Raw genomic sequence first — 25,646 nt, forward strand, 5'->3', positions numbered from 1 at the left:
GGACTGAACAAACACCCCCAGTTTCAGTGACGTGTGACCCTCCTGGAAAAAAGAATTGTTCTAAAGAGACACTTGTGCTCTTCCCTTGCCAATCAGACTTTTGAGATGGTGGTCCTCAGTAAATTGAAATTCCTCCTGAATTCTGTACTGGATGGAACAAAGAGTGAAGTCCAATTTGTCAGACCACCTTGCAGGAGAGGATATAGCCAAAACAATGAAGAGTCAGTGACCGTTAGGAAACATGCCTGGACCAGGACTGCTTAAATATGCATTTCTGCTTCCCAAAGCACTTGGAGGTAGGGGAGCTCACTGGATCCCTTTGTTTTTTTCAGTGTAGCCACATGGGATAAATCTCCTTTCTCAATTCTTTACTACCAATTGTATCTTTAATTGGCCCTTTGAGTATGAATGGTAGGGTCTAGTTCATTAAAAACCATGGAGGCTACAACCCTAATAACTCCAGTACTAAACAGAGTTTTGCAAGTTCCTAAGCCCAAGGTCCCAATCTACAGTGACTCTGAGAACACATGTATTATATTCTAGGACTGCTGTGACTACATCTGCTTGGGTAAGATCCAACCCTTAGAGGGGTCACTTCAGCTAATTCTCACCAGTGTGGGGAAAATGGGAATAAAACATCCTCAAGCCACTGCTGCTAAGAAAATCTTTGTTCCCCATCACTGCACCAACCTTCCCAATAATGTCTACAGCTTCAACTACCAAGGCACCTTCAGTCACTGCTGAGATTCATTGCCACTCAAGAATCTACACAGAGCCTGCACCCCCGCATTCTCTGGAATAGGAGAACCACCCCAATTTCTCCATTCCATCTGCTGGTGACAGTTTTGCTTGGTGAAAGCCCATTCCATTTGTAAAAGTTTTAAAGAAATAACTATGGAATCAGTACACAAGCTCTCTGTCTATCCTCAACTCTCTTACATCTGGTTATCCTGTTCATTGGGTCTCCTTTTGTATGTCATCACCTCTGGAAAGTCTCCTCTTTCTCTCCAAGGCTGGGGTCAGAGGATGGCTCAGCTTGTTCTCTGTTACCTTGCAGAGCACGGATTAGCCAGGATTTTAACATGTTTATTTGTATACTGACTTGCCCAAATTTTCCAGTAGCTTATAAACTACCCAGCAGCAGAGTCTATTTGTACCTTTCTACACCATCTTACCTATGGCACATTGTTGGCATATGGAAATTTTTCTTTAAGAAATCATTGAACAACAGCAACAAAAATGCCCACCACTTTCCTTCCCTTTTTTGCTGTGGCTTGGATGCATCTGCCCTTCCAGGGATCCTGAGTTGAAACTGTGATCTCAGTGAGGAAATATGGAGGTATGGAAGCTTGAAGAGATGTGACCTAGAGGTAAGTCAATACATCATCACCTTCCCACATTTCCACATCAACCTCTTAGCTACTCTCTCACCATTTTCCCATTTTCCGTATTGTGTTGAACCTAGAGAGCGCCCCAACAAACCAGCAAGTGCCAAGGTCATGCTTTTTAGATTCCAAAGGAATCTAAATGAAGTAAATGTATTTTTCATATAAATTATACAACACCAAATATTTTTTATAGTAATGGAAAATAGACTGATACTATGTTAACTGAGGATTATTTTACATTATCAATGAACAGTCCTCTATTCTGGAGGATGATAAGATCATGTAGAAAACTATTGCAATAGAATTTGTCTTAAATGCTTCTTTGGTTTAGAAAAGGGTTACTGACTTAAAAATTGCAAAGCACTATTTATCTCTTTGTAACCAATGTGCTGCTACTTGACTGGTGTTTGTGGTAAATCCCAAACAGTAGAATTTCATAAAAATTACACATGAAAAGTATGTATAGATGGTTTTTAGGACAAGAAAGGCAACATGAAAATGTATGAAACAGTTCTAAGCAGGTATTGGTTAGAGTTTTGCTGTTTTGAAAGGAGTTCCCTCTATGCAGCTTAGGCCACAAGTCACAATTCTGACTCAGGATCCTGGGTCATGAGATTCCAGGCACACTATCAACCTTGCCTGAAATGGGATTTTAAATGGACTGAAGGGCTATGATAATAACTTTGGTCTATTAAATATGAACTTACACTGATATGCCCAGTGAAAGCTGTGCTGTTGTTTTTGTATGAAAGATGGTGACAACCACTGATTTTTCTAGAGTATTTCTGAAAAGTGACATGCCCACACCAAGGATGCAGAATCAGCGGATACTTCTGCTAATAAAAAGGGAACTAGTTGTGTTTCTCAGAGATCCTCAGCAGTAACTTTTACTATTTAGAAACATACAGGACTTAAACTTGGTGACATACAGGCCGTGAGCAAGTCATTTTATCTGAACCAAGAACCTGAAGCACATTCCTTAAGTCTGGACCTCCTCTGACACAAACAGGCTTTCCAGTTGAGAAGAAAGGTAGGTGCTGACTTACCTTCCCTAGGCTTCTATGATGATGGTTTTTCATCTCTTGTTCTAGGACACCTGGAACAAAATAAGGAAGAGACCGAGAGAGGGAAAGGGGGGCGGGGAGCATGTCCTATGGTACAAACCACCATTCTGGGAGAAGGGAAGAAAGAGTTTGCTTTGAGCCATGTTCTTTGAGGGCTTTTGAGAAGCAATCTTTGTTACACTCCTGGGGGTGGGTAAGAAAACAAATAAAGGGCCAATAAGAGCCAAAAGTGGGTTCTTTTAATGTATGAAATTTTAGCTGTTTTGGTTCTTAAAAAAAGAAATCACAACCTTCACCTTTGATCATTTCATGCATTCTGACTGTCCTTTCTTCTGCTATATTTGTTTTTTCTAATATGTGCTATTTTTAAAATTCCTTATTTAAGAAACTACCTGCCACATGCAGAGTGTGGTGACACTGGTGAAGATTGAGACCCCAGTCTAACACAGTTAGCTTAATCCTGAGAAAGACTGTGACCTGACCCATGTGCCCACAACTCATAGGACACTTATGAGTGAGGATTGATCATCTTACCCAGGTCCACCTTTTTGCTTAGCTTCTTTAGCTGTACAGATTTTTGTATGTTTATCATATATTATAAGTCTAATATTCACTTATAAGTGAGTATATACCATGTATGTCTTTCTGCTTCTGGGATACCTCACTCAGGGTGATCTTTTCTGGATCCCACCATTTGCTTGCAAAGTTCATGATTTCCTTGTTTTTAATTGCTGAGTCATATTCCATTATGTAAATGCACCACAATTTCTGTATCCATTCCTCAGTTGAGGGGCATCTGGGTTGTTTCCAGATTCTGGCTATTAAGAATAAAGCTGCTACAAACATGGTTGAGCAAAAGTCTTGAACTCATTGGCACAGGAGACAACTTCCTGAACAGAACACCAACAGCACAGACTCTAAGATTAACAATCAATAAATGGAACCTCGTGAAACTGAAAAGCTTCTGTAAAGCAAAGGACATGGTCATCAGAACAAAACGACAGCTGACAGACTGGGAAAGGATCTTTACCAACCCTATATCTGACTGAGGGCTAATATCCAGAATATATAAACAACTCAAGAAGTTAAAAGCAACAAATCAAGTAATCCAATTAAAAAATGGGGTCCAGACCTAAAGAGAGAATTCTCTGTAGAGGAATATAGAATGGCAGAGAAACATTTAAAGAAATTCTCAACGTCCTTAGCTGTCAGGGAACTACAAATCAAAACGACCTTGAGATTTCACCTGACACCCATCAGAATGGCTAAGATCAAAAACTCAAGTGACAACACAAGCTGGAGAGGATGTAGAGAAAGGGTAACCCTACTCCATTGCTGGTGGGAATATAAATTTGTACAACTACTTTGGAAACCAATCTGGTGCTTTTTCAGACAATTAGGAATAGCGCTTCCTCAAGATCCAGCTATACCACTCCTAGGCATATATCCAAAATATGCTCAAGTACACAATAAGGAAGGACATTTGCTCCACCATGTTTGTAGCAGCTTTATTCGTAATAGCCAGAACATGTGAGTCTTTCTTCAGATGAGATGGAACACACCCAGAAGAGGAAAATGACTAGGAAATTTTATAAGAAAGAACTTGAATTATAATGCATACTTATTGGATCTTAGTCTAGGATTTTCTCATCCCAGGTCATCATTGTTTTATTTTTTTATTATTATTTTTGTTTGTTTTTTCCACATTTACCACCATCATCTTGTACAAAAAACAATTTAGGCTTTAATTAATGATTATTAATTAATAATTAAACAATAATTAATCTGTTGAATCTCCACTTTATTTTTATAATTTTGTTCTAGGAGAGACTGACCCTACAAACATCTTTCTGATTCTTTCTAGATCATTTTGACTCATGAAAGAGATGTTCATAAAAAAGTGAGGCAACATGACTGGTGGCAGTGCTGATCCACAGGGAATTTGGTGCTGTCACAAGGACTGGGGCTGTCTGAGTTCTTCCACCTCTGTACTAAGGATAAAAACAAAGACACTCTAGTTGCCAATAGACTCACAAATGTCATAGATAATGTAAAACCACGGCAGATCTCTCCTCATTCTGGAGAACTATCCCTCATGTCCATACACAATTCTTTGGCTAATATGAAAGTTGGAGCACTGATATCTAGTCCATAAACATACTTTTTTTTTTTTGTCTTTGGGGAAATTACTCCCCCTGTGTCAAAAAGCGTGTCTCTGCGGTGTGAATGCAGGGAGTGGCTGTGTGGTTTCAGTAGCCCAAATCCTTAGAAATAAGGAACATTGGTCTCCATCTGCAGAAAACGAACCACTTTCCCAGAGAATCATGCTGATTCGTACCAGAAGTCACTGCTGATGCAGAGTCTGTTATGGAGAAGCTTCCAGTGTAACTAGGAGGGAAGTCGCAAATGTAGAAGAACCACCTTTTTTCCAAGAACCACCACTGTTGTGCCCAAGTTCATTGCCAGCCACTTGAAAAAGCCAGTGCTTGCTATGACCTTTGAGTGTTCGAGCAAGAAACAAAGTCTGATTTTGAAACTCAGTGAATCAAAGAAGACACTGTTATCAAGAAGGCCATCTTCTTATGGGTTGCTCATGTAGGCGTACATGGGTAATCTTATTTAGGCCTATAAGGTAACGGGGTAGTTACCATTCCATGGAGGTTACAAGCTTGGGATGCTCTGCTTTGCTGATGCACAGGCTGCTGTTTGTCTGAAGTTATCAGACATGGTGGCCTTTGGAAATGTAAAGAAAATGTACTGATGGTTAAGCTTTGTGATCATGTCATTTTAGTTTTCCAGGATAACCAATTCTATAATTAATCATTGGGATGCGAAAAGCATCTCTCATCAAAAACTAGGAAGAAAGTAAAAGGTAACATTGCTCCCAAAACCCAAGGAAGCAAAGGACGGGTAATAAGCATTGGAGAGGAGCTCTTAGCCCCTGAGAGGGCTCCCGAAGGAGGCTCTATCTGCTACAAAGCTCTTGGAAAATTAATACCGTGTTGCCCAATTGCCTGCCTTCAAATACAGTGATTTCCAAAGTCAACTTGAAGCAAGTGGAGCTAGAGTCTTTATTTAGTTTGTGTGTTTGAGTGTGCATGCATACAGGTGCACACGTGTTTGAATGATGGTGTATATGTAGATGAATGTGTGTGGACATGTATTTGGAGACAAGCAGACAACCCTAGTGCCATTTCTCGGGTTATGTATATCTATTTTTTCTTGATACAGGGTTTCTCTATGGTCTAGAACTTTCCAAGTAGGGTAGACTAGTGTGCCAGCAGGCACCAGTGACCCAGCCATCTCTCTGATGTTCCAGCACAGAGACGACAAACTTGTGCCACTGTGTTGGCTTTTTAATTTTTTTAATGTGGGTGCTGACGGTCAAAGGTCCTTCTGCTTTCAAGGCAAACACTCTGTGGCTGGAGCTCTCTCCCTAAATCTATTCAGGTTTTAGTGGTTCCAGTCAGATAGAATCTTCACGTTCTAAATCCTCTGACTGTACATCTGGCAAAATAAGGCCGCAAATAGTTGCGGAAAGCAAATAAACCTAAGTACACGTTAAACTGGACCGAAAAGAAACAGCTGTTATTTTCATTACGTCTTTGTCTTCTGCTTGTGTGGGAATCACAGAGACTTCTAAAACGCTTCCTTACCGTTGCTGGTTGAGTAACTCATGTGTGGTAAGAAGTTGTGTGTGAAGGAAGGCAGAGCATCTGCGATACAGCGCTAAGAAGAAATGACAATGGACATTTTGTTACGGTGGCAGACCAGAAAAGGGATGTGGTAAAAATTTTCTGCGACGTGGCTGAATGGGTGTAGAACTCCAGTGCAGAAATAAAATTGTTGATGTAGGAAAACTGAAATATATCCAATATATTTGATACTCCAAAAACAAAAGAGTCAAAATCAAAAGAATCTTTTTTAAAGTATAGGTTGGGGTTGCAACTTAATAAGACATAAATTAAAATTGTTTTCTATTTTAAAATGACCACCGTGGTTATTTAAGCAGGGTAAGATTAAATATACAAGGATCAGATGAACACAAGACGATGCTTAAGGCTTGTCAGATAGGATGATGAATTCCTTTGATAAAGTAGAAGAAATACAGACTCGAAAGAAATGATTGATTGGAAATGAAGGGCAGGCAAGAACAATTACTGATTTTAAAAAATCAGTTTTCTAACATGGTCAATTGTGAAGAAAGGGAATGTAGATTGTCACATCGCTCTCACCTTTACCTTTTGTTACTCTACTCTGGGGACACTTTAAATATGGTTAGTGTGTGTGAGAGTTATTATGATTTTCATAATTTTCACAAAAGAAAATGAACTAGCTGTTATGTGTTAGATCTGAGATTATCCTAACTTTGCCAATTTAAACTTGATGTTCTGCTCAGGGCATGATAACGTTTATAGATAAGTTGAAATATCCCTGTTCGAGAATATATAATATGTATCCCCCTTCACAACCCTGCTGTCCCTACACCCTCCACGAGATAAACAGACACAAATTTAAGGACATTAGAAGAACTGAAAATTAAGGAAATATGACCAAGGGCACACATTAATTCTTCAATAACAGACTCCACAGGAACAGAAATTGATGAATTGTCTGACAATAAATTCATACCGTATTATAATCCTAAGGAATTCAGCACAATACAAGAGAATACAGACAATTCAATGCAATAAGAAAATTTACAATATGAATAAAAATGTTGACAAAGATTTATATCACAAAAAAGAACCAAAGGGAAAGTTTGAATATGAAGACTTCAATAGATAGATCTCCAAGCTTAGTGCTGGCCTGGCGCCACCTAGCCCTTCTCGGAATGGGGGACAATGGGGCTTGGGTCCTGTGCCTGGCTCACCTTCATTGAGTTCACTGTCTCTGCCTCATGTGGGTCCTCTAGTAAGGGAAGTGGGGACTGCGTTGAACACCTTTTTGATCACTTTCTCTTGGCAGGACTGCCTTGCCAGGCCACAGGGGAAGAGGATATGCTTAGTCCTGATGCAACTTGATGAGCTGGGCTGGATGGGAAAGGGAGCTCCCCTTTTCTGAGAAAAAGAAGAGGGAGAGGAGGGAGATAGGGTGGACCTGGGAGGGGAAGAGAGAGGGGGTTACAATAAGGATGCAAAGTGAATAAAAATAAATAAATACATTTCTAAAAAAGAAACCCAGTCTCTAATAAACAAACAAACAAATAAAAGGATTAAAATACAATAGTTTTAACAGCAGACTACATCAATCAAAAATTTAGAAATCTGAGACCTTAAAAACCGATAATTTTGAAATTTCTGCAGCAGAAAAAGAATTTTAAAACAGTTGGTGAGAACAAAGTCCTAGGAGCGATATGAAAATCTAGGCTCTGTAAACACAAGTGTTCCAAATACACTTTTCTCCTATCATAATGAAATTGTCAAAAGCAGAGACGAGAACTTTTAAAACCTTGAGAGCAAAACATGTCACATACAAATAGATCATACAGAAAATATGAAATGGACATATGCAGGTATTCACATGAGTTAATAATACATCATGAACTAGAATGATGACATGAAATTTTCTTAATTTGTAGGTCCTAGCACATGTAACTCAGTCCTATCCACATTGCTTCTCTTGACAATTGCTTTCTTTGTGTCATATTGTATTTAAGACTCCCCAGTCCCTGTTTCCAGGAATTTACGCTGTTTCATTTCTTCTTCCAGCATCATTTCTGCCACCATGATTGCCATACAGGGAATAGAACAGCCCCCACCAGAAGCTGGTTATGGTGCACAGCAGCTGGGACAGCCTTTATATGTGAATTCTAATTCATGGAGAAGAATGACAGAGAAGTTCTTGAAGGGGGAACCCAAAGTCCTTGGGGTATGTTGATTCTGAGAGAACAACAGTGCCGGGAGTTCCCAAATGAGCAATGTAACAGCAAGGCTGGGGACCTGCTGGCTTCATTGTGCATCATATGGTCTTGCAGTCATTGGTGTTTAGTTTGTAGAACTTAGCTTCTGAAAAAACAAAACAAAACAAAAAACAAAAATCATACTCTGCTAACTTACATTCTCATTGTAAATCTGGGTAAAAGCCAGCAAGCAAGATCCATGACGTATCCCAAATGTCTGTTGTCTTTTCTCCACTAAATTAGTCTGTTGCTCTCCTCTCTAGCCTCACTCAAAATATCAGGATATAAAGAAATTGTAGCTACATTCCCCCCAACATATAACACATGTAGCTTTCAGTCCAGTTCCCAACACCCCGTGTCAAACTTCATGGGCTGAGTCTTCACTCAAAGTTACTGTCAGTGTTCTGGTCTTCTAGAACCACCAATTAAGCTCTGTATTCAGAATGCTTACAGTTCTCAAAGCTTTTCCAAATTCCTTCTGTTAGCCAATTTGAAAGGTAAAGTACTGCCATAGCCAGGTTTAATCACTTCTCTAGTACCAGTTTTGTGTGTTATTTTGCATCACTGTGACCTGTGTCAGGATTTGTTTTGATGATGGTTTCTGAAGGTCAGTCCATTGCTGCTTCACTTCACTGGCTTGGCTCAAGTACCAGGAACATATGACATAAGAGTTTAGTTACCTCATGATATGCAAGAACATTATAGAGACACAGGCAAGGGCAAAGAATGATACCTACTGTTAATCACCCAGACCCATCCCTCAATGAGTGATCTACTTATTCCATCTAAGCATCCCCTGTAAAATTTCCAGAACTTTCCAAAATAGTACCCTTATCTGGGGAAGGAAGCAGTCTACGATGAGCCTGTGGCAGACATTTCATATTTAATCCATAATTCCAGAACTAATATCTCTCTTGCTGTCTTAGTCAGGGTTTCTATTGCCACAACAAAACACCAAAAAAAAAAAAAAAATCAAGTTTTGGATGAAAGGGTTTACATGTCCACATTGTAGTCCATCATCGGAGGAAGACAGGACAGGAACTCAAACAGGGCAGGAACCCGGAGGCAGGATCTGATACAAACGCTGTGGATGGGTGCTACTTGCTGGCTTGCTTCCCATGGCTTGCTCAGCCTGCTTTCTTCTCAGGACTACCAGCCCAGGGATGGCACCGCCCTCCATCAATCACTAATTTTAAAAGTGTTCTACAGGCTTGCTTACAACCCTATCTTATAGAAGTATTTCCTCAGTCAAGGTTTCCACCTCTCAGATGACTATAGTTTGTGTCAAGTTGACGTAAACCTAGCCAGCACACTTGCCCTTTAGATTTTCCACTACCTCAACATTGCCACTCTGGGCACCAAGCTTCCTGTGGCTGAACCTCTGTGTGGCAAACTTAATCTGAAACCTACCGTTTTGCAAAGCTGTATTCAGTTTCCAAAGACGATGCCTGATTACCCACCCTTCATGGGACTGTGCCATCTTGAGTATTTCAGACAGCAGTGGTGAGAGTTCCCGTGGCTCCACAGCTACCATGCACCCCATGCTGGCCTGGGACTCTCTATGTAGAAGCCCAGGCCGATGTCAAGTTTTGAGAACTATAACATAGATTACCGGAATTTTGAGTTTCATTAAATTTGTGTACGAAGGTGAGAAGAATTGTCATCTTTTACAATATTGTCTTTTTATCCATGAACATGGAGTGTAGTATCTCCTCATACTTTGGAAACTTACACCATCAGAGGTTTACAGTTTTCCTTGTAGATTTTTCTGTGTACTTTGTCAGAGTTATACATAGCAAATACCAAGTAGTGGTACCTAGGTATGCTACTTCCATATTTTATTTGACAGACTTAACACATTCATATGATAAATTTTAGCCATTTCAATTTTGCTTTTATTTTTGAGATTATAATATAATCACATCATTTCCCCTTTCCCTTTCCCATATACCGCACCTTGCTCTCTTTCAAATTCATGACCTCCTATTTTTATTGATTGTTGTTACACACATATATGTATATCCAAATATATGTTCTTACACGTAACCTGCTCAGTCTGTTACTCGGTGTGTTACTTGCCATTGTGCTCTCAGGGGTGACCATTTGGTACAGTTGGTGTGCTCCTCACCAAGGAAGACTCTTTCCCACTCTGAGCATCCCTTGGCTGTCTGCAGTTCTTTATGGAGGGTTGAGGCTTTGAAGTTTCGGATGTCTATCATTGTCCCTGTTAGGCTCATGTTTGGGAAGTCATGTTGGGGAAGACTTTACAGGTTTATTGGATTTTGTGTAATGTGGCTTCTGCATTTGCTGTTAAATGATTTAAAGTTTTTACCTGGTAGATTAGATTGACGATTTAAGGCTTAATCAATTTTTAAAAACTTGGCATAGGCACTTAGTCATGGTGTATGTTCTTTCACACATCGTTACTTTCAGCTTGTTAATATTTGAGTATTTTAGTGTATATGTTTATTAGAAATGTGGCCACAGAGTTTAATGGAAAGATATGTATTTTTCATTGTTGTTGTTAAGCACTTGGTAGAATTCACTTCTGAATTTTTTTCACCTGTCTGGTGCCTTCTATTTTAGAATATTACGAACAGTTGCTTTATTTTATTTAAAGACATCAGCCCATTCAGATTTTTGGCACATTCTGTTTTTAAGTTCTCCATTTCATCTGTGCTTACTAAATTTGCAGACTCAGATTTTTCAGATGTTTTTCTATTTTTTAAATGTCCATTGATTCTGTAATAGTACTCCTTCAATAATTTCTTTTTTCCTATCATTTTTATAGATTATTTTGTCACTTGATAATTTTATACAAATACATAGTATGTTGTAATTATTCTCTCTTTCCCACTATATTGCCTCCCTTTTTCCTATTAAATTCATCTTCCATCATCATGCCAATCCATTTCCTGGGGCTGTATCTTCTGTGACTCATTCTCTTTAACCAGGGCCATCTGAGTTGCACAGTTTCTGATATTCTAATGGGTAATCTCAGTGTATTTTCTTATCTAGCCTGGCTAACGGATAATAATTTTTATTGTTTCTCTTCAATGAAAAACATAACTGTAGATTTTTGTTTTGGTCTGTTGGTTTCTTATTTTCACTTCCCAAGTCTACAAATAGTTAACACAGATGAAATGGAGAACTGTTTGAAAACACTGTGCCAAAACTCAAAACTGATGAATTAGTAATATTCTAAAGTAGAAAGCAACAGATGCAGATTTCAGAAGTAAATTCTACCAAATGCTTGATTCCAATTCCAAAATTTACTTTTCCTTCTGTTTCCTTTGATTTGCTCTTTCTTGAGTTTCCAAAGATGAGAGCTTAGGTAGTTAATTTTATTTATTTATTTATTTTACTTACTTACTTACTTACTTAATCATAGCTTGATCTCAGCCTCCTTCCTCCTCTCCTCCCAGTCTCACCCTCATGCCACCCTCTCCCCATGCTCACCCTTCTTCTTTTTAGAGAAGGGGATGCCCCTAAGGGGTACCAACCCACTCTGGCACCTCAAGTCACAACAGGAGTAAGCACATCCTCTCTCCCTGAGGCCAGCCAAGGCAGCCCAGCTAGGGGAAATGGATCCAAAGGCAGGCAACAGAGTCAGAGACAGACCCTACTCCCATTGTAAGGGGACCCACATGATGACCAGGCTGCACACCTGCTGCACATGTGTAGGGGGCCCACATCCAGCCCAGGTATAATCTTTGGTTGGTGGTTCAGTCTCTGTGAGCCAGCCCTCATGGGACTAGGTTAGTTGACTCTGTGAGTCTTCTTGTAGTGTCCTTGACCCATCTGACTCTGTAATTCCTTCCTCCCACTCCTCCACAAAACTCAGCTCAGCCTGTTGTTTGGCTTTGGGTCTCCGCATCTGTTTCTATCAGCTGTTGGATACAGCCTCTCAGAAGAAAGTTATGCGAGGCTCCTGCCCTGGCACACCTATTTGCATCAGGGCTAAGGCCCTTCTCTCCCACTGAGGCCAGACAGAGCAGCCCAGGGGCCTACATTCAGCCCAGGTATACTCTTTGGTTGGTGGTTTGGTCTCTGTGAAGCCCCATGGACACAAGTTAGTTTACTCTGTAGGTTTCTTGTGGTGTCCTTGACTCCTCTAGCTTCCTCTGTCCTTCCTTTCACTCTCCCATGTAACTCCTCGAGCTACACCCATTGCTCAGCTGTGGGTCTCTTTATCCATCAGCTGTGGGATAAAGCCTCTCAGAAGACAGTTATTCTAGGTTCCTTTCTGCAAGCATAGCAGAGTATCATTAATAGTGTCGGAGGTTGGCTCTCTCCTGTGGAGTGGGTCTTAAGTTGGGCCAGTCATTGGTTGCCATTCCCTTAATCTCTGCTCCATCTTCATCCCTACACCACCTATAGGCAAGTCAAATTTTTGGTCGGAGGTTTTAAGGATGGGTTGGTGTCCTCCCTTCAACGGGATTACCCCCTGTCTACAGGAGGTGCTGACTTCAGGTTCCATATCCCCCGCTGCTAGGAGTCTCAGCTAGGATCATGCCCACAGACTCCAGGGAGCCTCCCCTATCACAGAGATGGCCCCCACCAATTTTTGTTCTCTCTCCTCATCTTCCCAACTACTCCATCTCATCTGCCTCCCCACACCTGATCCCCAACCTCCTTTCCCCGTGACCACCTCTTTCACTCAGTTCCTTCCCTCCATCCCCTTCTATCGTGTATTCCATTTCACTTTCTGAGTGAGCTTCGAGGATCCTCTGTTGGGCCCTGCACACCTGGCTTCTCTGGGTCTGTGGAATGTGTAATGGTTAACCTGTTCTTTATGGCTAATATCCACTTATAAGTGACTACATACCATGCATGTCCTTCTGAGTCTGTGTTTCCTCATTCAGGAAGATCTTTTCTAGTCTCATTCCTTTGCCTACAAATTGCGTGATGTCTTTATTTTTAATAGCTGAGTAGCTAATTTTAGATCTGTCATCTTTTAAAAAAACATATACATTGTGCTAATATACATTACTCACTGCTATATATTCCCTATACCGAATCTCCCAAGTTTTTACAAGTTTCCATTCTTTTTGTTTATTCTAGTGTAGTGAGACTGGTTTTGTTGTTTGTTTGTTTGTTTGTTTGTTTTTTTATTGTTGGTTTTTAGAGACAAGGTTTTTCTGTGTAACAGCCCTGGCTGTCCTGGAATTAACTTTGTGGACCAGCCTGGCCTTGAACTCACAGAAATCCTCCTGCCTCTGCCTCCCTGAGTGCTGAGATTACAGGCGTGTACCACCATACCTGGTCTGAGACTATTTGTTATATAATGCCGCATTTTAAAAACAGATTTATTGTGTGTGTGTGTGTGTGTGTGTGTGTGTGTATGTGTTCCAGAAGAAAGCATCTTAGAGTTACTGGTAGTTATGAGTCTTCAGATGTGGGTGCTGGGAACAGAACTCGGGCCTTCTGCAGGAGCAATACGGACACTTGACTGCTGAGTCATCTCTCCAGCCCTAGACTCTCCCATTTTTTTCCTCCATAATTTTATTTTTCTCATTAGTTACATTTTGTTAATTCTGTATCCCAGCTGTATCCCTCATTCCCTCCCCAATCCCACCCTCCCTCCCTCATCTCCTCCCTGCCCCTTTCCAAGTCCACTAATAGGGGAGGACCCCTCCCCTTTCATATGACTCCCTTTTGTCAGGTATTTTCAAGACTGGCTGCAAAGTCCTCCTCTGTGGCCTAACAGTACTGCTCCTCCCTTGGGAGCTCGGGAGGTCAAAGAGCCAGTCATTGAGTTCCTGTTAGAAATAGTCCTTGTTCCCCTTACTATGGGAAACCAATTGATTACTGAGCTATCGCGGGTCACATCCGAGCAGAGGTTCTAGGTTTTATCCTCTCATGGTCTTTGGTTGAGTTTCCATCTCAGAAAAGACCCTGTGCCCAGATACGTTTGGTCCTTGTGGAGCTCCTATCCTTTCCACATCAAACTCCCCTTCTTTCATATGATTCCCTGCACTCTGCCGAAGGTTTGGTTGTGAGTCTTAGTATCTATTTTGGAGCACTGCTAGGTAGCGTCTTTCAGATGCTTTCTGCGGTAGACTCCTGTCATATGTTCAATGCATATCCCATTTGTCTTTCTAAATGAGGATAGATCATCATACCCCGTGTCGGCTTTCTTGATTATCTTCTTTAGATGTATAGATTTCATTATGTTTATCCTATCTTTTACGTCTATATAAGCGAGTATATTCCATGTTTGTCTTTCTCCTTCTGGGATACTTCACTCAGAATGATCATTTCTAGATCCCACCATTTGCCTGCAAATTTCATGATTTCCTCCTTTTTGATTGCTGAGTAGTATTCCATTGTATAAAAATACCACAATTTCTGTATCCATTCCTCCGTTGATGGACATCTGTGTTGTTTCCAGGTTCTGGCTATAACAAATAAAGCTGCTACAAACATGGTTGAGCAAATGTCCTTATTGTGTACTTGAGCAAATTTTGGGTATATGCCTGGCAGTGGTATAGCTGGGTCTTGAGGAAGCGCTATTCCTAATTGTCTGAGAAAGCGCCAGATTGACTTCCAAAGTGGTTGTACCAGTTTACATTCCCACCAGCAATGGAGGAGGGTTCCCCTCTCTCCACAACCTCTCCAACATGTGTTGTCATTTGTGTTTTTCATCTTGGCCATTCTGATGGGTGTAAGGTGAAATCTTAGGGTTGTTTTGATTTGCATTTCCGTAATGGCTAATGACGTTGAGCATTTCTTTAAGTGTTTCTCTGCCATTCGATATTCCTCTACAGAGAATTCTCTGTTTAGCTCCATTCCCCATTTTTTAATTGGATTACTTGTTTTGCTGCTTTTCAGCTTCTTTAGTTCTTTATATATACTGGATATTAGCCCTCTGTCAGATAGAGGGTTGGTGAAGATTCTTTCCCAATCTGTAGGCAGTCGTTTTGTTTTGATGATGGTGTCCTTTGCTTTACAGAAGCTTTTCAGTTTCATGAGGTCCCATTTGTTGATTGTTGCTCTTAAAGCCTGTGCTGTTGGAGTTCTGTTCAGGAAGTTGTCTCCTGTGCCAATGAGTTCTAGGCTGTTCCCTACTTTTTCTTCTAACAGATTTAGCGTATCTGGTTTTATGTTGAGGTCTTTGATCCACTTGGACTTTAGTTTTGTACAGGGTGATAAATGTGGATCTATTTTCATTTTTCTGCATGTAGAAATCCAGTTAGACCAGCACCATCTGTTGAAGATGCTATCTTTTTTCCATTGAATGGTTTTGGCTGCTTTGTCAAAAATTGAGTATTCATAAGTACGTGGGTTTATTTCTGGGTCTTCAATTCGGTTCCATTGATCCTCCTTTCTGTTTCTATGCCAATACCATGCAGTTTTTATTACTATTGCTCTGTAGTACAGCTTGAGATCGGGAATGGAGATACCTCCATATGATCTGTTGTTGTATAGGGTTGTTTTGGAGATTCTAGGTTTTTTGTTTCTCCATATGAAGCTGAAAATCTTTTTTTCAAGGTCTGAAAAGAATTGAGTTGGTATTTTGATGGGAATTGCATTGAATCTGTAGATTGCTTTTGGCAGGATGGCCATTTTCACAATGTTAATCCTACCAATCCATGAGCACGGGAGATCTTTCCATCTTCTGATATCTTCTTCAATTTCTTTCTTCAGAGACTTGAAGTTTTTCTCAAACAGGTCTTTCACTTGCTTGGTTAGTGTCACCCCAAGGTACTTTATGTTATTATTGGCTATTGTGAAGGGTGTTGTTTCCCTAATTTCTTTCTCGGCCCTTTTGTCTTTGGTATACAGGAGGGCTTCTGATTTTTTTGAGTTGATTTTGTATCCAGCCACTTTGCTGAAGGTGTTTATCAGCTGAAGGAGTTCTCTGGTTGAATTTTTGGGGTCACTCATGTATACTATCATATCATCTGCAAATAGTTACACTTTGACCTCTTCCTTTCCGATTTGTATCCCCTTGATCTCCTTTAGTTGTCTTATTGCTCTGGCTAGGACTTCAAGTACTATGTTGAAGAGATATGGAGAGAGTGGGCAGCCTTGTCTTGTCCCTGATTTCAGTGGGATTGATTTAAGTTTCTCTCCATTAAGTTTGTTGTTGGCTGTAGGCTTGCTGTATATTGCCTTTACTATGTTTAAGTATGTGCCTTGTATCCATGATCTCTCCAATACTTTAAACATGAATGGACTCTCCCATTTTTTTAGGGCACTTTATTAAAACTTCTTTCCTCAGGTCCCAGATCCTAAGATAATGCTCTACTGACTCTTCCTTTTCTTCACTCTATTACTAATTACATTTCTTCAAGTTACTTCTTCTTGCCAGAATAATTATTTACCAATCCCTGGGTCACTCGTGTCCAAACATGCGACTAAACTGAGGAGCTGTGGAAGTATCGTCCCGAGTATTAGGAAGTGCACCTCGGGGCAGGGTTGGGGATATCCCTCCTAACTGTAAAATTATTGGCATAATGATAGTATCTTTCCTGGGAAACTTTGATAGGTTATTAGATCCACAGTTACGTGGGCAAAACAAAACAAAAGAAAAACCAAAAACAGGAGGCGATTATCCGGAACTTCATCCTAGTGTATCAAAGATAGAGAATGACAATAACTTAGTGGCTGTGTAAGCGGTGACCTGGGCACACATTTGTGGTAAACGACCTGTTCTTATTTCTTTGCTGTTCTCTCTAGGTTGTGCAGATTGTGATTGCCCTCATGAACCTTGCCATAGGAATCACAATGATAATCGCCTCCATGCCATTCGATCACCCAATCCCTATTTCAGTGTTCATAGGGTACCCGATTTGGGGGTCCCTGATGGTGAGTTGCATATCTTATGCTATAATTGGGTGTAGCATAACATTGTTTATGAATTTATTTATTTTATTATTTACTATTTATTAGAGCGTTCTTATCTCTTTTGTTTGTTTTTAAAAATAGGCAATAAAATATTAGCATATACTATGCTGTGCTTATATCTCCTCCCTCACTACCCTCTTTCATTCCTCCCCCTTTGTGTGTGTGTGTGTGTGTGTGTGTGTGTGTGTTTGTATTTTTAAATTATTGGGACAAAGAGCTTCAGTCAGAGAGGGGAAATGAGAGAGGATAATGAGGTGGGGAAGCAAAATAACCATCATTCAATATATACATGCATGAAATTGTCAAGAATTTAAAACATTGATGATATATACCAGAGAATTATGGTAGAACTTTTTTGGTTTCTTGGAAAGGGGGGAGTTTGCTAACTTTTATGGTCCTTTTAAGATGGTATGTTTCACATATATATCAACTTTAGGAGTAGGTTTCAGTATGTTATAATTCCAATAATGTATAAAGTATTTTAACCTGGATTTCCACCTCTTGTTTCTAGTTTATTATTTCAGGGTCATTTTCAATTGTAGCGGGGAGAAGAACTACGAAAGGTTGGGTGAGTTTTTCCAAATGTCATTCTGGTTTCAAAAAAGAAATGTAATAAAAGTATACTTACTGCCATGATGAAAGAAAGAAAGAAAGAAAGAAAGAAAGAGAAAGAAGAGATAGAGAGAGAGAGAAAAAAAGAAACAAAGAAGAGTTTGTGGCTGAGATAAGTCCTGATCTGAGGTGTCACAGTGATTTTCAGGGAGACTTGGTACAGATATGGAGAATTTGGGAGAAAAAGAAGTCAAGGATGGGGAATCAAATCTACCTTGAAGCTTATTGTTCATACCCATGGCCCTAAACATTTAGGTGATGTAGCATTTATTGACTGATTGGTCAAAATGTGTGTTCTAACTATAACCAGAAAAGATTTTGAAAATTCACAAAAGAAGTTCACAATGAAACCAGGTGCAGTGGTGCACATCTGTAATCTCAGCACTCAGGAAGGCAGAGACAAGCGGATCTCTGGGAGTTTGAGGTCAGCCTGGTCCACAAAGTGAATCTAGGACAGCCGAGGCTACACAGAGAAATCCTGACTTGAAAAACCAAAAACCAGAAACCAGAAAGGAAGAAGAAGAAAGAGGAGAAGGAGGAGGAGGAAGAAGAGGAGGAGGAGGAGGAGGAGGAGGAGGAGGAGGAGGAGGAGGAGGAGGAGGAGAAGAAGAAGAAGAAGAAGAAGAAGAGGAAGAAGAAGAAGAAGTTCATAATGAGTTATTCTCAGGAAAAGACAAATTTAAAATTTAACATGCCAGGATATCTGTCACAAAGCCAAGAGAAAGACCCCAATCCAAAACTCTCAACAAACTTGACACTAACTAGGACCATACTTCCATTTTCCTTATTCAAAGGAGAAACATCAAACTAATGTGATTAGTACTAATGTGATCAGTACGACATTTCCAAATCTCCCAACATAACCCCCTGTGACCATTAGCATATTCCCACCATGCCACACTCTCACCTAACCTCTCACACTTTCCTGGGAAGTTTTGCTCCTTATAATAAGCTGATATACTTTCAATAATAGAAGAGAACTGCAGAAAGGAGTAAATACCAGAGGAAAAAGAAATACAAAATGAGCAGGGCCACAAGAGGCTAGCAGCATTTATCCAAACAAAAGAAATGGGTCAGGGAGCCTTGTAGCAGGGAATGGTAAAAGACCAACACAGAGATCTGCAGCAGTTGTATAACAGACAAGCCAGGGAGATGGTTCAGCAGGGGATTGCCACACAAACCTGACAACCTGAGTTTGAGTCCCAGGACACACAGGAGGCTAGCTGGGCCATGCAGCTTCAGAAATAAAAATAGACCTCAGACCTCAAACATGGTGGGAGGAGAGCGCAAACTCCCCAAGTTCTTTGACCCCTACAGGCACACACATCCAAAACTAAATAGATAAACTTACTTTAAAAGTGTAATCGTTTTGAAATCCCCTCTATGAGAAAAGCTTCATGTGTCTGGAAGGGTGCACTGAAAGAGTTAATTTTATAAATGACATCCACCTTTTTGTTTTAACAAGAGATTTGAGTTGAAAACAATGACAGAGACAAATTAGGAAACTTTCGAATTAATCAAAATAATGAGGATGAAATGTGTAAGGAAGGAATTGAAGAGTTTAAACTGAAGGGTGGGGAAATACTTGAGGATTCTGGGTTAATCAATGTCATTCCTTCTAGGTTCGCAGCAGCCTTGGCTTGAACATCACCAGCTCCGTGTTTGCCTTCTCAGGGATTGTAATCACTTCACTGAGCCCAGGCATTTTCTCTTTCTTTTTTTATGGCTGTACATATAGAAGCTCATCAGAAAGCTCAGCAGAAAACTGTTACATGGCCATGTTCATTTTAATGGTGCGTAGTTTCTATTTTCATGGAGTTATGGTTGAAGCAAGACCGGGGCAAACTGATTCAGACAAACCAGGAGAAACACTCCTCCATTGTAGAATCACCTTCAGAAGTTAGGAAACAAAGAGAAATAGATTGATCATTTAAGAATGAGAGTCACATCTCATTCACACTAATTCACATCTCCCACTATTACACTCCCGTGTACAGTGAGAGCAAAAGAGAGGAAAATACAGGGAATCGACATTCTCACTCCTTTCAGAGGACAACTGTGATAGGTGTCTGTCCTGTTCCCTCTTTTCCACCACTTCCACTATCTATTCTGTTCACCCTTCCAATTGAGAATTAAACATCCTCCCTTGGCCCTCGTTATTTAGCTTCTTTAGGTCTGTGGATTTAAGTATGGTTATTCTATATAAATGTTCTCTGATAAACACCCCCCCCCCCCAGCAGGGGATTGAAGCAGCTACAGAGACTCACAGCCAAACTTTGGGAGAGGGAATTTTATGGAAGGGGAGGGTGGGGAATAGAAGGACCCAGAGGGGATAAGAGCTACCAAGGAGATCAACAAAGCCAAAAAATATCTGGGCCCAGGGTGTCCTGCAGAGACTGATACACTAACCAAGGACTATGCATGGAGAGGACCCAGACCTGCTGCTCACATACAGCCCACAGGCAGCTGAGTCTTCATGTGGGTTTCCTAGTAAGGGGAGCAGGAGCAGTCTCTGACATGAACTTGGTTGCCTGCTCTTTTTATCACTTCCCCCTAGTGGGGCAGCCTTGTCAGGCCACAGAGGAAGAGGATCCAGGCAATCCTGACAATCCTGATGAGACTGGATAGGCTTAGGTCAGATGGTAGTGGAGGAGGACTCCCACTTTCAGTGGACTAGGGAAGGGGAGGGGAGGCAGAAGGAAAGGGCAGGACTGGGAGGAGATGAGGAAGGGTGCTACAGCCAGGGTACAAAGTGAATGAATTGTAAAAAAATAAATGAATAAATAAATAAATAAGAAAATCTCCACTTCTTATGCAGAATAAACTGCAATGTCTTTAATTCCAAGTTAAAGTTCATGAATCTTGAGCCCTATTTATTTACACCAAAACATTTGCCTGAGGGACGTTGATAACTAATTACTCCCTTGAGCATTTAAAAAGTCTTTAGAGTAAACAATTTAATCTCCAGCTACTTAATGAAAATGAGATACAAGTGTTTAGTGATGGAGCAGTTTTCTAAAGTCACCCAGAAACTGGCAAAAATAAGACCTGGAATCTCCTTCCTATAACCCACCTATTCTCTGTAGTTATTCTGATTAAGAATTTTGCTTGCTGTATCTGAAGGTGTGTTACCTTGTAGACACCCAGAGTGTAGTGATACAAACTCAGCTCTGAAATGTACAGCTGTGCAGGATGGGTTTGTTTTTTTTTTTTTTTTTTTTTTTTTGCTATGGAGCCTGTGACCTCACATAATAGTTCGTGCTTAAAGTAGCCCTGGTTTGCTCTAAGCTCCGTAGCTGCTTTCTTCACATTATATAATGGAACCTTCATTCATTGCAAACAGCCATCTTCTAGTTAAGGTCATAAAATCTTCTGAATTGTGTAAGTCTTTGTGTGTGTGTGTGTGTGTGTGTGTGCGCGCTGCTTCATTTTATGTCAGATGACCTCCATAAGCTTGAAGTGCCAAGTGTGAATACCTGGGCACAAGTGGCATAATTTCACAAACTGTGAAACACACACACACACATTTTTGCATGTTGTGTTTGTGTGGGGGGTGCATGCAAATATGTATTCATGTTCTTCTAAGTGTCTGTGCCAATACATGTGTGTGAGTGTGTGTGTGTTGTGTGTGAAATTTTTCTTGATTGCTCTCCACTTTAACCCACAGCTTTCAGATTCAGTTTGTCTAGCTATTCTTCTTGTTCCAAAAACCCCCTGTCTGTTTGTGGGGATTGAACACATGCCATCATGCCTACCTGACATTTATGTGGGTGCTCTGCATCTGACCTCTGGTCCTCATGCTTAAACAAAGCATTTTACCCACCAAGCCATCCCAAGGCCGTGGGGCACATACTTTATGTGAGGTCTTAGGGTTAGTACTGTGAGAGTTAAGAAACAGCTCTTTTAGTTCAAAAAGTTTTCATCTTCTTGGGAGAAAAACACACATTATCAAGCATGTGATTATAACCAAAGAGGTCAGAAAAGGTGAGTCCATCGTAAGAAGGAGCAGATAGAGATCTTACCGTGTGAAATAACTGAACTGTACCACATAAAATGAGCAAGACTAAGCTACAGGTGGCCTAGGAAGGTCACAGTTTCATAGGGCTTAAACTAATACATGTGCTTCAAGAAGTGACAGAATATGCGACCTTTAGAGAACTGGGAATGGGCAAAGGATTGGGCTGTGTCAGAAGCCGTGTTCTCACACTCTCGGGCCCTTTCAGTGCAGAAATGTTTAAAACATGTGATTTGATGACGACTCTTCACATGCCTGTGTTATGAATTGTTGGCAGGGTCTGGATATTGTGATAGTCATTCTAAGTGTGCTGGAATTCTGCATCGCTGTGTCCCTCTCTGCCTTTGGATGCAGAGTGATGTGCTGTAACCCCGGTGAGGTAAGTTTTGGCTTTCATTTGAATATGCTCTTCATGTTTTCTGTCGCTCTGCAATAAATCACACAAAGAAATTTAACATAATTCTCCATAATTACCTCTCGGCTCCCGTGGGTGAAGAATGGGCTCTGAAGCTTCAGATTCCCTTATATAGTCATGTGACAGAATTCACATCCTCTGTAGTATAGAGATTATGACAGAATACTTCTTTGAAGATACCAAGGGAACCCATGTCTTGAGTTCATTTGGGTTCACACAATTTGAACAGGTTCATTTAAATATTGTTGTTGTTAAATGACTCAACTGATCTATGACCTACTCACAGGACCCTATTTTATTCACGGTCTCATCCACACTCAAGGGAGAGGGTCACTGAGAGCCATCTAGGATTTTTTAAAAATTTTGTTCAAAGTAGTATAGTTTTACCCTCCTTTTTCTTGCAAGTGACATTGCCTTAGAGTCCAAACCAGAGAACAGTCCACATCTTAGAAATCCACAAAGTGTTCAAGATTTACTCCACTTTTTTTTTTTTAATCCCAGAAACCTTCCCTGGCTACTGAAAAATCATCAGGGATAAGACTTCTCTGTCACTTGATATCCACCTGGGCATTGTCTTCCCCTGATACTTGTAGCAGATCCTTCTGGTTGCTGATCAGGAAGACAATCTCACATGGTGGAGAACGAGAAAAGAGACAGAGAAGTAGGGCAGGAGTGTGACCATTGTGTTCTCTAAGTATGGAAAACTCAAGAGTGAGTTAGAGGCTAGTAAAATCCCATAGTTGCTCAATAATCTCATTGCCCAGAGGCCCAGGGATGGACAGGACTCACAACCAATAATAAAGTAATAATAAAATGATAAGGTCATTGGGTGCCCATCTTTATCCTTTCATCTCTCTTTCTGAGACCTCCCAGGAAACACCACCAACAGGCTCAATCTAAAGAAGAGCATTGGACTAGATCATAACAAAGCTTATACTGGGTTTTCAATTTAAGGTCCTAGAGTTGCAAGTCACTTGGGCATTATTGAAGTTTTTGTGATTTCATTGACTGATGAAGTACTTCTGGATAGGCAAACTCCTTCATACCCTTCAGACCTTAGTACTTACTGAAAAGATCAGCTCAGGAAACCCCAAGTTCTCAGCACAAAGGAGATCTATTTGCCCCAGAGGGACAAAGGTCAGCGAATAAGTGACAATGACAGAAGATAGAGGAAAAGAGAGTAAGGGAAGGAACAAGAGAGAGGGGTAAGGGGTATTTGTCATGTGGGAGGAGACAAAGGCTTGCCTCTGAATAGAGAGGGGACAGATGTGGCACATAGGAAAATGGCAATTTACAAAGGCACAAGGGAAACCCCGTGTTAGAATGAGGTGTTTAATTTAATTAGATATGTTAATTAGGTGAGCCAAAGGGGGCTTTTGATTGCTGGACCTCAATACTTTAATAGAGGACCGTGGAAGTCAGCCCCAGGAGGGAGAAGTGACCAAGTAAGAGCATGGACCGTGGTGGCAGGCTTTAGGAATATAATCTGAACAGTTTTTAACAAGACAGAAGGGAATGGGGGAGAAGGGCAAGGCCTGCCGGAGCCATTTGGCTATGTTCAAGCTGGCTAGAGCCCCTTCCCTTACTATACGAAAGTCTGTGCTTCTTGTGAACTCTACAACAGTAGTAAAACTGAGAAGGGTTGGCCTCGTGCTTTCTGAGTCTAGACATGCAATAGCACCTAGTATATAGTCCAAGCCTCATATTCTCTGGAATATTCAACCATTCCTCTCAAACTCCATGTCACATGACTTTTCAGAACACGGATGAACACTCTCCACATTCCCAGGGCGCTTCCTGCCACTCTGAGCCAGTCCACTCATCCTCGTGCTTTTTGCATGGCAACCAAGTCATGACTGGTGTATGTTTCTTCCATCATCCCTGGCAAAACACTTGGGGAAAAGAGCTCTGTATTCGGTGTAAAACACCATTATAAGCACACTCACTGATACTCTCACTCACACTCAGATTGTTACACTCTAAGACTCAGCAGCACCCAGGAGCTTCTAAAGAGCAAATTTTTCCAACTGAATGTGCCCCCTACTTACAGCCTGATCAAGGGATGCCTGAGAAATCCGTGATTGATGTGAGATTAAATTCTGTAGTGACAGGGTGAACATTGGTAGTGATGACACTATGTGGGTAAAAGGAGTCCCTGAGGACCTGTGAATGACACAATGACATCTGATTAACTTTACAGGTTGTGATAATTATGCCACCAAGTCCTCCCACGGCAGAAACAGCATATCCGAAATCACTTCGAGAAGGTTTGGTGCCATCAGCACACCAAGAGAAAAATGTTCCAGAAAATCTGCACTGATTTTTCTTTTCAATAACCACACATGGGAAAGCACCAGACTCCATCTCTGATGCATGTGCCCATGTGTGTGCGTGCATGCATGAGTGTATGTGTGCCTGTGTCTGTATGAGTGTGTGTGTGTGTGTGTGTGTGTGTGTGTGTGTGTGTAGAATTCAAATGACATTCTCATGTTTCTCCAGGAAGTTGGCAGATCATTTCACTGGTTCTCCATAAGAGTATCAGAACATAATAAATAAACCAGCCATCTACTGGCTAAATAACACGTGCACATGTTTTATTCATCCTTCCTGCCTTCTAATAGTATTTTAAGTAAGCAAAAAAAGACTGCAAACAGATGGGATGGTTTTGAACATATGATATTTTTCACACAAACTCCATATTTCTGCTACTTTGTCTAATGCTCTTTCAGTTTGTCTAACTTTGTGTTTGTTTGTTTGTTTGTTTGTTTTTTAATTAAGGGATGTATTTTTTTCCTCAAGAAGTGCAGAAACATGAATTTTGTTTCTTCTTTGGGTCCTATTTCTTTGCACAAAATAACAGAGTCAATGTTTGCATGTGTCCAAGCGAGTGTACTTCAGCACATGCAGACAAGATTCAACTTAGTTTTTCTCTCCCCCTACCAAGCAGGTGACACCTAACTAAACTCCTATCTGGTGCTATGTATGTCAGTACATGACTAAAAATATGTATTATGAGTATGAGTAGGTGTATTTTTTTAGATATTTTATTTGGGTTCTTCTATTTCCCACCCTTCTCACCCCAATCCCTTCCAACCCACTAACACTAGGTAGGCGAGAAAGAAGGTTAAAGGGGAAAAGGGACGTAGACCTCTTTAAACTTCATGCTGATTAGGGTCCCAGGATCCCCAGGAGCAAGCCCAGTCTTCGTCAGAATACCCAGCAGTCCAGCAATAGCAAGTGCAGCAGCAAACACAGTAGCAGGGACAGCAGCATGAGGGGAGCAGCAGCCGCCACGGCCCCTCTTGGGGCTGTCCCACTAATGCCCTCTCCGGCATACCCAGAATTAAACTATCTGCAGCTGGCAAAGATTATGCCCCTGCTAGTGCACAAGGCAAAA

The 25,646-nt window shown here is 40.8% G+C and overlaps 1 protein-coding gene across 2 annotated transcripts; it reads left to right on the plus strand.

The window, feature by feature from the left end:
• The first annotated feature begins 2,240 nt into the window (after nucleotides 1–2,240).
• LOC110548102 (membrane-spanning 4-domains subfamily A member 4A-like) lies at nucleotides 2,241–24,829 on the plus strand. 2 transcript variants are annotated; one of them, XM_021636120.2, is made up of 8 exons: nucleotides 2,241–2,418; nucleotides 4,751–5,084; nucleotides 8,164–8,323; nucleotides 17,040–17,168; nucleotides 17,719–17,775; nucleotides 19,442–19,612; nucleotides 22,112–22,213; nucleotides 24,450–24,829. In XM_021636120.2, the coding sequence occupies exons 2-8, from the start codon at nucleotides 5,035–5,037 to the stop codon at nucleotides 24,567–24,569; spliced, it is 789 nt and encodes a 262-aa protein (XP_021491795.2). In that variant the 5' UTR covers nucleotides 2,241–2,418; nucleotides 4,751–5,034; the 3' UTR covers nucleotides 24,570–24,829. The 2 variants fall into 2 exon arrangements, with proteins under 2 accessions (XP_021491795.2, XP_021491796.1); XM_021636121.2 differs by lacking the exon at nucleotides 4,751–5,084.
• Nucleotides 24,830–25,646: the final 817 nt, after the last annotated feature.

The sequence above is a fragment of the Meriones unguiculatus genome, chromosome 1 (assembly GCF_030254825.1).
Source record: "Meriones unguiculatus strain TT.TT164.6M chromosome 1, Bangor_MerUng_6.1, whole genome shotgun sequence".
Lineage (NCBI taxonomy): Eukaryota > Metazoa > Chordata > Mammalia > Rodentia > Muridae > Meriones > Meriones unguiculatus.